Raw genomic sequence first — 12,771 nt, forward strand, 5'->3', positions numbered from 1 at the left:
TTGCAATTTAGAACTACAGTATTATCTTCTGTTCACCGTTGCACTTTAATTGTTTAATTGTATTTCAAAATAAATGGTGCATATTGTTTAAAAAGTGAATCAATATCCGTTTTCATGTCCTGTGGTAGCCTTAATGACTTTCCCTCTTCCCCGTTATGTGACACAGTTATGGGCGGTTTTCCAAGCCACTGTCGGCACAATGAATATAAGTCCCACTGTCGAAACAGTGAACATAGTCCCACTGTCGGCAGCGTGGAAATAAGTCAATAAGTCAAAGTGTGGAGGAAGCGGCTGACCTACGGGGAAGCCTGCTCCATTCTCCCCGCAGTTAGGGACCGTTCTCCACGGCCAGGCTGTCGGCTGGGTGGAAATAAGTCAAAGTGTAGCGGAGACGAGGACCGGGAAAAGCTGCGGAACTCCAGTGAAGCCTCTGTTCTCCCTGCAGTTAGGGACCATTTGCCACGGTACCGCTGCTGGGCAGGGTGGAAATAAAGCCCTTTTCACCTCCGGCAACGAACCCATTCATTGTGTATGTGCTACCGCGGCGCAAGAGCGCACCGCTCTGCTGCCGAGCTTATGCCGCGGTGTCTGTGCACCGCCAGCCTGCACTTGAAAATTTTTTAATTTCACCGCAACGCGCTGTGACGACACCTCAGCACGTCCAATAGCAGAGAAGAGCCTGAAGTAGACCCGGAAGCGGTCACCATGGAGCTGTAGCTCCTGAACGAGCCTGTACCCCAAATCCTGTCTTGCGCGCCTTGCTCTCCGCTTGCTCTGCACCCTACCCTGCGGTGGGCACCACGAAAATCGCGCTCTGTGTGAAAGAGGCTTAAGTTCTGCAGAGTTTCAGAGGACCTGGAGAATGTTTTAGGATAGTAATAACATTATATAAGATAATCATATTGCAAAGATAATATATATAAGATAATAACATTAAAGACAAAATTAAATTGCAATACTTTTTCAAAACTTGATGATTTTACCTTTCTGTACATTTTGTATACAAATTCATTAAATAATTTTGCTTGTAAATGTCTATTTGCATCACGTTTATTACAGAAAACACATTATTTGACCAATTTACATTGTGCCCCTAAAGTTTCTTACTTTTTCAACTTAGGAACACATGTGCTCCTTGGGAAAAAAGCTAGCGTCAAGCCCTGTTCTAGATATAGAATTAGTTTTCCGATGTGAATTCAACAGAACCTTATTGTGGAAAAATAATATTGTGTGTAATAATACTGTGCTGAAAATTCTGTTCAATCCTTCATCAAATAAGTCCAAAAATATATTTTTTTGCTATCACCCCTGTAATTAGTAATATAAAAACAACAGAAGAATGCAAGACAGACTTAATTTAAAAAAAAAAAAAAAAAAAAAGTTAGTCTGGAGCCCTGGTAATAACTGGCTGAATTCTATGTCCCCCGCTGAGACTGATCTGGTTGGCCTCTGCACTGGCACCATGGCTTCAACTGATGTGACCAGCAATTTCTTGAGATAGGAGAAGAGGCCTACCAGGTATTTAGGCAAACAAGGTATGATAAGGTATGTGAAATTCACAGAACTCACAAAAACAGCTCATGGAAAGAAAGCACAAGATGTGGTTCTGAAGCCAGATAGAAACCTATTCCGCCACATGATCCAAGGGGTTGAAAGCAGGAGGATGAAAATGAATGATGACCTTGCCCACCCACTGCGCCTACTGCTGTGGGCACTGGCAAATGCTAATGGGTCCATATGAAAAACAGAATACATCCCAAGCCCATTTACTTCCATTGTCGATAGGATAAGCCTTGTCAAAAAAATAAATGGCAAGAAGAAAACCAATTTGAGTTAAAAAAAAAAAAAAAAAAATCTCTTTCTTGTCTACTTTGCCATTATAAGTCCATAACACTGAGCCTGGTATCACATATAATCATATTAGACAACATCACATTACAGTGATGAAGAGGATGACAATGAAGATTAAGCTTATTCCCTCATCTCTCTCCCCACCCTTTCCTAACTTGTGTTTCCCTCTCTCCTGTCAGTCCTCTATACGTGGACACACTACTCAGTGAATGCGTAGTTTGACAGAAGATTAAAAAAAATACGAAAAAGATTGAACAAACGCATAAGGTGACAGACAGCAGTTCTCACTCAAGACGTAAAGGTAGGAATTTCTTGCTGCTTTAGTTAGGTACCATGCAGATATTTGACATAAATTCCTCTGAGTTCTGAAGCTGCAGGTATAGTTTTTCTACACTGAAATACTTATGTTAGAAATTGAGTTTTATATATATACCACTGTTAGTCATGGTCAATTTGCAACAAATTCGCATTAAGATATATATACTGTATATATTTATTCTTGTAGTGCTACTTCAACACCACATCACCTTAAATTAACCTTGATCGCCCAGAAATGTTTTTTTTCCCAGAAGCAGCACATAGCCACACACACACACACACACACACACACACACACATATATATATATATATGCTTACATCCATTTATATATGCTTACATATCCAATTGCTTTAGTCAAATCGTTTGTTCATGCATATGCATATGTTATAGTGTTTTTACTTTAGTCATGCCATGTTTAAAACCATTTAGGGTTAAAGTCCACTTGCTAAACTGCTTTTGAGTTAATGTCACCATGCAAGAAATGTATTGCTTTGATAACATGAAGGAATTAGCTGCCTCAGACTAAAGGGTATTATCAGTTTTATGACTGACGTAGTGTCGATTAGGACCCTGTTGTCATCGACAGCTCAGCTGTATCAGCACAATAGCTTTCTGTCCGGCTTTTACTGGTGTCTCCAGGGAAGAAGTGATTCTGTCACGTATTCCTTGATACGCAACGTCAAAATTGCTGTTGATTTATTTATAATTAAGTGGAATCATTCATGCCACATTTTGGTTACTTTGACAGAAGAAAATTGGAGGTTATACATTTAAAGGAACCCAAATAAAGTAACTAAACTAAGTAACAAAGTAAAATTCTCTCCTTTTTCCTCTAAAACTTGAGTCTGTCACAAGAGATTCATCTTCAGTTTTCAGGATCGCAAATATAAAAGAACACTTGGGGTTACAAAAAGGTAAACAGACTGACAGGCCGAGCAAGCATATTATGTCATATCACACACACGCACATACGGATGTCCTAGGCATGTGCGCACATCAGACTCCTGGTAATCTCAGCATAATCTGCTAAGTAAACTTAAGCCTGGCTCACAGTACATGCTCATGACAACAGTGTTTCCAATTGCATGGATCCATGCAGGGCTCAACACTAGCTTTTAAAAGTTGGTGTCAGGCTGGCAACCAATCATTAGCTTTTGGTTGCTGGAACTGAAAATGAGGTTGCCATTTTTAGTCACTTTATATTTTGAATAATTCAAATACTATGCTATTATACGTCCTCTTAATAATAAAATTTTGCCATTAAAACAATGCGTGAAAGCGGTATTACATTAACCAAACAAAATTCTTTGTAGTTTGTGTTTTATCTGACATTTAACATGTGTTGCACATGCTTTGCAGCCTCCCAAGACTTCATAGATTTCCTTTTTGTTTATCGTTCAGGTTCATCTGGTTCTTATTTAGTTACATCAATTTGCACATTTCGTTTTTGATGTTGACAGGTTAGTCAATCTTTTCAGCCCACATTAAAACAACTTAATTTGCTTCACCATTGTCTCCAAAACCACTGCCTCTGCGCACATGAGTAAACGCACCAACACGTGAAGGGTTGTCACATGTTGATTTGGTTCTGACTGAAACCGCTATATTTAAATATTCCTAAAGCAACAAATATTAAAAAATGTATGTATTTGAGGCTGTATATTTTGCAGTTTGTTGTCCCTTTATATATTTTAAAAACTGTTTGCCACTGATGGCAATCCTAGGCCAAGAGTTGGTTGCCACTTTCTCAAAATGGCTGCAAGTGGCAACCTAGCAGGGCGTAAAATTAACACCCGCTAAGTGCCAATGGCGGGTAAAAAATGAGTTTGGCATGTAAAACAAAAACACACACCCGCCAATTTTGAATTGCATGTGGGTTTTTTATGTGCTTCAGCCATTTCTGCCAGCTGTGTCCAGGGACGGTTTTTGCTATGGGCAATGTGGGCGACCGCCCAGGGCGCAATCTATGTGAGGGCGCACAAGCACCCTCGAAGAAAAAAAAAAAAAAAACAACAACGACAACAACAAAACTCGCCAGTTTTCTAGACTACTGCTCATTTCCTATTATCACGTTTCAACCAGCAGCAGAAAGGAAATGCAAATCCTGGAGGTTGTGGGTTGAACAGGGGTCACAGACAGGAACACGGCAGAGGTTCATAGTGCTCTGCAGCGCAAGATAAGGGCCAACCAGCCGGCTCCGACTAAGTCCGACTCCAGGTCCAGTAATTTCCTCTTTCATTGGTGTCATGACTGCCCAGTAGTACCTGGACAACCGAGCCATGGCGGTACACAGGTATGTGGCGTGTCAGAGGAGAAACGAGCTGTTCACATTTCCACAAACCTCGCCGAGCTTTAGGGACTGTTCTTTACTTATGGAGGGACTGTCAGGGGCGGAGGGTGGCTGGTTGATTTTTTTTTTTTTTTTTTATACCAAACATAAATTATCTGTATATCATGCGGATCATTTATGAGCTAAATTTTGAGCTAAAAAGTATTTAACACCAAACACACACCTGTAAGACAAGTGCATAGGAGAATGAAATTAAGTTTTTTAAAAAGTGGTAGACTTCCACACACTATAAGCACACAGTTTACCAAAGAATAAACACATAATCCATCATTCTGATTTATTTTAACCTGGCATGTAAAGAGTTGTTGTTGAGTGGGACTTGTAACATGGTTTTCAAATGACACAAAACCTCACCTGCTCTCAGTATGGGCCTGATCAGGTTATCCAGATTGTGTGTTGTCTGTATTGCAGACTACTTGCAGGATGTCTGGCTCTACCCAGGAAGAAGAGGAGTTGCCTGCCATTCACACAGGTCAGAGGCATAAATCAGAAAGATACATTCATTTTCTAACCGCTTCATCCTCTTGAGGGTCACGGGGGGGCTGGAGCCTATCCCAGCTGACATCAGGCAAGAGGCAGGGTACACCCTGGACAGGTTGCCAGACTATCGCAGGGCTGACACATAGAGACAAACAACCATTCACGCTCACATTCACACCTACGGACAATTTAGAGTTATCAATTAACCTAGTCCCCAATCTGCATGTCTTTGGACTGTGGGAGGAAGCCGGAGTGCCCAGAGAGAACCCACGCTGACACAGGGAGAACATGCAAACTACACACAGAAGGGCTCCCATGCCCGGGATCGAACCGGCAACCCTCTTGCTGTGAGGCGAGAGTGCTAACCACCACACCACCGTGCCGCCCCAGAAAGATACAGTCAATGTGAATAGCTAAAATGGCAGTCTAGCCTCAGCCAGTATAGAATAGTTTTTGTGAATCATCACAACAGTTGTACCATTCTGAACAGGTGAATGTCTTATCTCTATAAAAAGTTAAATTGAGGCATCAATCATTGTGCACTTCATGACATTACTAAATTCAAAATACTTAAGTATGTCTTTATGAAGTAATGTTAATGTTATTGTGGGTATTTCTTTGTGTCTACAGGTCCAAAAGGTGTAATAAATGACTGGCGAAGGTTTAAGTTGGACAGTGTTGATCCAACTGTCCCGCAAAGCAAGAGAGAGCTGCTTAGACAAATGTCGAGCCCCCGAGAGGATGACAAGGAGAGACTCAACAGAAAGGTGGATGGAAACTCATACCTTTGACAGATTTTATAGTCAATGAAAGGATGTTAGTAGACTCTACCACAGTTGCGCAGATATGTGCCAAAAGATACACAAAGATACAAAAAGATATGTACAGACTGCAGCTGTTAAAAACAGAGCAGCCAAGAATCCACAAGCACAAGTCTCAACACAGCTAAGTTTCAAAGTCCAAGATTTATTCTGGTATTCAAGCAGGGTCAAAACCAAGAGATCAATTACAGAAGGTGGACTGAACTGACAGGGAACAGGCAGATGTCTAGACAAGTGGTATTAGGATTGCAGGAAAGCTAGCGTAATGCAAAGACAATCTTGCAAGTGACAAGTGTGGACCAGTATGTTGTACTGTACTGTAGAGGTAATCAGGGAAATGGGAAACAGGTGAGTTAAGGGACATTCACAGGAAGACAGATACTATAAAAATCAAAACATAAAGTACACACAACAACCTAACATGGCATGGATTCTTGGGACAAAAACAAATATGTTTAAATGTAATGCAAAAGTTGTTTCCTTACCTCTAGATGAGTGTTCAAGAGTACGAAATGATCCAAGAAGATGATGAACGTTGCCTGAAACGCTACAGAAAACAGTGTATGCAGGAAATGCATGAGCGCCTGAGCTTTGGCCCCACATTTGAAGAAGTCCACGAGCTTGAGACTGGAGAAGCCTTCCTGGAAGTCATAGAGAAGGAACATAGGTTGACCCTGGTGGTTGTCCACATCTACCAACATGGTGTCAAAGGTTCGGGTTTTTTTTTTTTGTTTTTTGTTTTTTTTTAAATTGTGTGTTAAAGTTTTAGCTCATTGACTCATGTTACAACTACATTAAACATGCTACACAACTCCAGAAATGTCTATATGTATTCCCATGGGATAGGTCACTAAAGTGTTGTTTTTTCTTGGTTATGCATGCATTATTTCTCCTTTGTCAGGGTGTGAACACTTGAACTCATGTCTGGACTGTCTGGCTTCAGAGTATCCCAGCGTTAAATTTTGTCGTATTGATGCTGTGGCGACAGGCGCTGCTGAGCGCTTCTCCCCAGAGGTTAGTAAAATGTTGAAAATATAAAAAGATTTAAAAAAAACGATGAAAATATGGACTTACCCACGTTTAAAATGACCTGTTGAAGTGAAAAAACAAGTACTGACGGGAACAGATGAGTGGAGTCGATGTTTAACCAGTGCGGAGAGCGCAGGAGAAATGTGCTGCCTGTGTGAACAGTCAAGCACTCGCAGGACTTCCGCGGCACTAACGCGCTCGGTGTGTCCAATTGTAACAGCCAACTTATTGAAAAATGTCGGGCTTAAATTGGGCTCGGGCCCATAATTACAGTTAATTGGACGGGCTGGGCCGGTCCCGGACATAACGTGCACGGGCTTGGACCGGGTCGGGCTGAATTTTTTGGGCCCGATCTAACCTCTAAAGTGTATAAACTACACTGCAGAGTGGAGTCTCCACTAACAGAGACAAATAGTGACAGCTGATTGATGTGAACAGTTTGAATGCACATCAGCAGGTCCACATTATATGTTGTATGAAATGTTTATATTGTCATGCTGCATTTAAAAAAAAAAAAACACACCCAGATGCTGTCTCACTGTCCCACGATGGACTAGCCTTCACCTGCCAAGTAGAATAGCGATGCGCTATGAATTTACTTCAAACATTTACACTCAGACAAACAAGCAGCTGTGTCACACACACACAGCCAGAGAAATAGACGTGCTCCACACTGGGTTGTCAGGTAACGATACAAATAGTCACTAACTGTAGCATCATATAGCTAGCGAGTATTGTAACAACAGAGTTGAGCCTTTTAAAAGCTTGGTGTTGGATGTAAACCGCTGCTGCTAATTAACTCGTGCTAACACTCTGGAGACTTCAACAATGTGTCTAACCTGTTTAAGGCTGCAGGAAGTTTGTTGAACTGGTGGGGTGTCGGGGTGGTTGGAGATCAGGGCCTGTATTTATCAGGCTTCTTAGAATGACTCCTAAGAGCACTGCTAAGAGTCGACTTAGGACTAAAAAAAATTCTTCGCTGAAAGCTGCACTTAAAAGTTAGTTATCAAGCATCCTACTCATACTTTTAGTGAAGTGTAGGACTGAATCTTAAGTGTCGGTCTCAGAGCTGAATCACGACAGTACTGTGTGCCATAAACGGAATTTTAGGTGACGTCACTTCCAAGTCCATAGAAATGACCAATCACTGAAGGGAATCCCTTATCTAAGAATATATAAATATCTTAGAAATATCTCAGTGAATAGTTAAATGGACAATGAGAGTGTATATTTTGACAATAATCTACAAATAATACAAAACATATAATAATACATTGGCAATGAATCAAAAATAAATGTTTCCTTATCTTTCCAATTCATTAATTAGGCAACTAACTTGTGTGCGGTTAATTGAGTGGCTCTGTATACTGCAGCCACAGTCCACCAAGCTGAAACCAACATGGAATCAAAAAGAAAACCAAACTGGAGAGAAGAAAAGATACTATCAGATGGATGGATGTTGCTAGGGACGCTCGCATCTCCATCTCCTCCCTCATCGTCATCATCATCGTCTGCTGGTGGGAGTGGGACATTGCGCACCTTACAAATGTTGTGCAGTATTGCACATGCCATAATGATACAGCACACTGTCTGGAGTGTGCCGTATTTCTGAATGCAGAACGTGGAATCTGCGCTTCCACTGGCCAATTCCTCCTCCACCACACTTCTTGTGCTTTTGTGGGCCCTGTGACGAGAATAAACCCTCCTATTAAACCATATTCTATAAACTTAATTAAACATTTTAAATTTAAAACAATTAGGCATTTCGTTGGGCTAACCTGTTATAGTTCATTTAGTCTTGTGGCATCTGATAAGGGGTAAGAAGCCAGCGGCGTAAGGGATATCCCTTATTCCCAATTAGGTGACACCCAGGTGGCACAATGTGCCTCTCCAACGGCTGCTTCAGGCCACTTTCATTTAGGATCCTTGCGTCATGGGTGGACCCAGGCCACTTGGGTACCACATCCAAGATGTTGTAGTCTGCATCAAACACTACTTGCGTGTTGATACTGTGGTACCATCTTCCTGTTTACATAAATGCTCTCGTCAACGCTTGGAGCGATGATCCTAATATGTGTGCCATCGATTGCACCGACCACTCCAGGGAAGCCAGCTATTTGCATGAATGCAGTTTGCTTCTGTTGAATTACCGGGGTCAATGAAATGCCTGACGAGGTGAGGAGCATTAAGGGCCATTATTGTTTCCATAACAATTCTGCTAATTGACGGTTGTGATGGCCCCAAATAATCAGCGTTACACTGTTGCATTTTTCCAGTGGCAAGATATCGAAGCATTGTGATGACCTTTAATTCTGCCATGAAAGCTCTGCTGCGTGACGTTACTGATGAGCTGACGTCCCTTATTAAATCTGTGACAATAATAATACCCGCTTTGTCCAAACGATACCGTTTGATCAGCTGCTCGTCATCAAACAAAGCCAGGACATCCTTCCGCTCCCGGAACGTTCGCGCACGTCTCTCTCGCCTCAGTACCATCCTCTACTGGCAACTCCTAACCACTTAGGACACCTCTGGAGGTCTCTTAAATATCTGGGGGAGTAGGAGTGATTCTTAGACTTGAGAAGGTTAATAAATAGCTTTTATTCTTAAGTTTGAGAGTAGGACTAAATTTCACAAATTCTCAGCACTTAAGACTAAAATGGCACTCTAAGACACTTGATAAATACGGCCCCTGATCCTCAGCGCAATCCTGTTATCTTCCTCTGGAACTGTGAAAGACATCTTGCCCTCTCGCCAGTGTGCTTCGGTTGTTGTTGTTTTGTTTGGTTTTTTTTTGTTTTTTTTTTATTGTCTGTGTTTATGTCAGGTGTGTAGACGCTGCCCTTAAGTAAATTAAAGCAGTATGACTTATCAGCGCTTTTTATTGGCAGTAATTTAAATTATTGAAATAAGGCACAAACACGAAAATGTCCCATTATCGGCCCATTATATATCGTCATATATTATGCATCCCTAGTAGGAAAATGATGATGGTAATAGACTGGAGTAATAGAGTGCTGCAGGCATGACTGTTTTTTGTTGGCCAACCTGGAAGTTAGCAGGGCTCTGGTTCCCTAGACATAAAGCCAACAATATCCTTCTTTTGGATTTTGGATTATTGCAGAAAATAAGCTCTGTGCAAACAAAAGTATATGATACTTAAATCTTTACAAATCAACACCACTTTTATGATTGTTAAAGCGTAAATGCAATCCCCATAAGTAAAAAGCTAATGTTAGGCTATAAACAAACTACAGTCACACGACTTCTACGTCACCATGACAACAAGGCTGTAAAGCCATGTTTGCCGTGATGACCTTCAATAATCTCATTTAAGCGCTTGTTAGACATCGCCTTTTTAAATGCACATAAAAGTTCATGAGCACGGTATTTACTGAAGTATTTTATGTTGTTGAACAAAACTTGAAAACCGACAGACTTCAAAACGAGGGAGCCAGAAGCATTAAAATGCTATCTGAAGTCCACGTTTTAGGACAAAGTCTTGCAGGACTCTATAATTGATTAAATTACAGTAATTTACTGTGGTACATGGGGTTGCAGAATAGCAGTATAATTAGCAGTATAATTTCCATCAAATTAGTAATAAGGCTTGTAGTCACACTGCTGTTAAGAACTGAGATTATAATTGACAGAAACATTAAAAGTCAGCCAAAGTCTTTGTTTCTCAGCCACTAAAATAACATTAATTATATAGCTGGCTGCAGCCGATAAAATCTGTCACCAACAGGTTGGCATTTCAGTCAGCAAGCTGATGGTTATCGGCTAAAAATGAAAAGCCTGCTCTTGTTTTCTTTTTTGTGAAATCAAGGAGCCATTGTTCTGACACTTATTGTAAACAACATCATGCTAGAATAGAAAGCTTGACAGCAACACTAAATAGCTGAATCTTTGGTTGCTTAGAGGCTGCAATGGCTGCTAAAAAAATAAATTGTTGGTGTAGCATTTGTAATATATTACTGAGATTGGAGTAGCCTTGACTTAAACACCTTGTGACTGAAAAAAGTTAATATTGTTGTAAGATGCTAATTACTATTTTAAAACCAGCATCAAATGATCAACTCCAAAAACAGCTTACAGGTAAATGTTGATTCTCATTAATATCCTTCCAGGTTCTTCCTGCCCTGCTGGTGTACAAGGCTGGTGAGTTACTGGGTAACTTTCTGGCTGTTACCAAACACTTCAATGAAGACTTCTTCGCAACGGATGTAGAGGGGTTTCTTAATGAATATGGCCTGTTACCTGAGAAGGAGTTCACAGCATGTGCTGATGATGAGGATGAGACAGGGGACGTGGAATAGTAAGACAGCGAAGGAGGAGAAGATGGTTATTGATGGAAGGGGAGAAAACAATGGATTGTAGTGGAGGAAGAGTGGGTAAAAGCAGATGACAGTAAATGGGCAAAGGAAAGGAGAAAAAAATATGTGGAAACTGGAGGAAAACAGTGGGGACAGTGTTTCAGTCAAGACACATACACACAAGTTAAATAAGCTTATATATTGCATGTGCAGATAAACACAATAGTAAGCATCCACCAGCACACATGAATGCTGATTGTATTTAGAAGCACTTAGGTGTAAACCACATGGTGTGAGTCTGTGTTGAAATACCGCTTTACAGTCATATCATAGCTCTCCAATAAAAGATGTCTTTACCAAAGTGCCCTCTCTGTGTGTGTCTGTGTAATATTGTAAATTGGACTTTAAAAACCTTGATGGTACACCCCAGGGCTGCATTTTGAGTACCCCCTGCTGTACCCCCAGTACACTCACGACTATGAAGCTGCTTCCAACTCCAACACCATCATCAAGTTTGCTGTCAACACAGCTGCAATGGGCCTGATAATAGAATACAATGAAAAGGCCTTCATGAAAGACGTGGAGGACCTGAACCTCTGGTGTCAGGACAACAACGTACACTTGAATGTAAGTTAAATTGAGATGATAGTAGACTGGGAAGAAGCAGCAAAGGAACTACGCTCCCCTTAACATCAATGGGTCCTCAGTGGAGAGGGTGGATATCTTTAATACCTTGGGGTCCACACCACCTAGACCCTGATTTGGATGCTGCATACTGACTCAGTGGTGACAAAGGCAAAGCAGAGTTTGTTTTACCTAAGACACCTGCAAATACTCCAGGCATCTCAAATTCTGAGGAAGTTCTACTCCTGCAGCATCAAGAGCATCCCGACAAACTTAACTACCTGGTACAGAAACAGCACTGAACACGACCACAAGGCCCTGCAAAGAGTGGTTTGTTCAGCTAAATACACAATAGGTGCTGCTCTACCCAGCCTCAAGGATATTAACAGCAGGCACTGCAGAAATAAGGCCAGGAGAATCACTAAAGATCCCAACCACCTGGATAAGTGCCTATTCCCCCCATTGAGATAGGGAGGAGTTACACCAGTCCAGCACTGAGGAAGAGCTGCTACCCTCATGCCACAAGGATCCTCAACCAAGACCCTGCCTAATCCTAATCCTAAACCTACCCACCATAGCCATATATTAATTATTATTACACTGTTTTGAATATACAATTGATGGAACCATATACAAATTGATGGAAATCATATTTTATGATTTCATGTGACATTGATTGATTGATCTTAGGATCATACATGAATTCAAGGTTACACAGTGTTACACAGTGACTTACTGACATACAACTGGTTATTTTGCGGGTGAAGTATTCATTTAAGTCAATGAGCCAATCAAGGTAACTAAACCCTAATTCTATTTTTATTTGTTAAATATACACTGTTGTGTGAATGTAATATAGGTCCATCTGACCAGATCTGCCTGCCATATAACTACCTCAAAGGTAGGTAACCATTCATTGTGTGTAAATGACACTCAGCAATACGTGGTCAAATCATTAAGAGTGGTTATTTTAAACCCA

At 41.0% G+C, this 12,771-nt stretch overlaps 1 protein-coding gene across 2 annotated transcripts in view; it reads left to right on the plus strand.

Moving 5' to 3' along the window:
- The window catches only part of pdca (phosducin a), a 16,960-nt gene extending 5,484 nt beyond the window's left edge, over positions 1-11,476 (plus strand). The window contains exons 1-6 of one of the 2 annotated variants that reach the window (XM_049599198.1): positions 1,842-2,152; positions 4,934-4,994; positions 5,633-5,769; positions 6,315-6,534; positions 6,725-6,837; positions 10,983-11,476. In XM_049599198.1, the coding sequence (XP_049455155.1) occupies positions 4,946-4,994; positions 5,633-5,769; positions 6,315-6,534; positions 6,725-6,837; positions 10,983-11,171 (708 nt within the window). In that variant the 5' untranslated portion in view covers positions 1,842-2,152; positions 4,934-4,945 and the 3' untranslated portion in view covers positions 11,172-11,476. Of the gene's footprint in view, positions 1-1,841; positions 2,153-4,933; positions 4,995-5,632; positions 5,770-6,314; positions 6,535-6,724; positions 6,838-10,982 lie in introns of those variants that run through there. The other variant, XM_049599197.1, reaches the window with a different exon arrangement.
- Positions 11,477-12,771: the final 1,295 nt, after the last annotated feature.

Source organism: Epinephelus fuscoguttatus, linkage group LG15 (assembly GCF_011397635.1).
Source record: "Epinephelus fuscoguttatus linkage group LG15, E.fuscoguttatus.final_Chr_v1".
NCBI lineage: Eukaryota > Metazoa > Chordata > Actinopteri > Perciformes > Serranidae > Epinephelus > Epinephelus fuscoguttatus.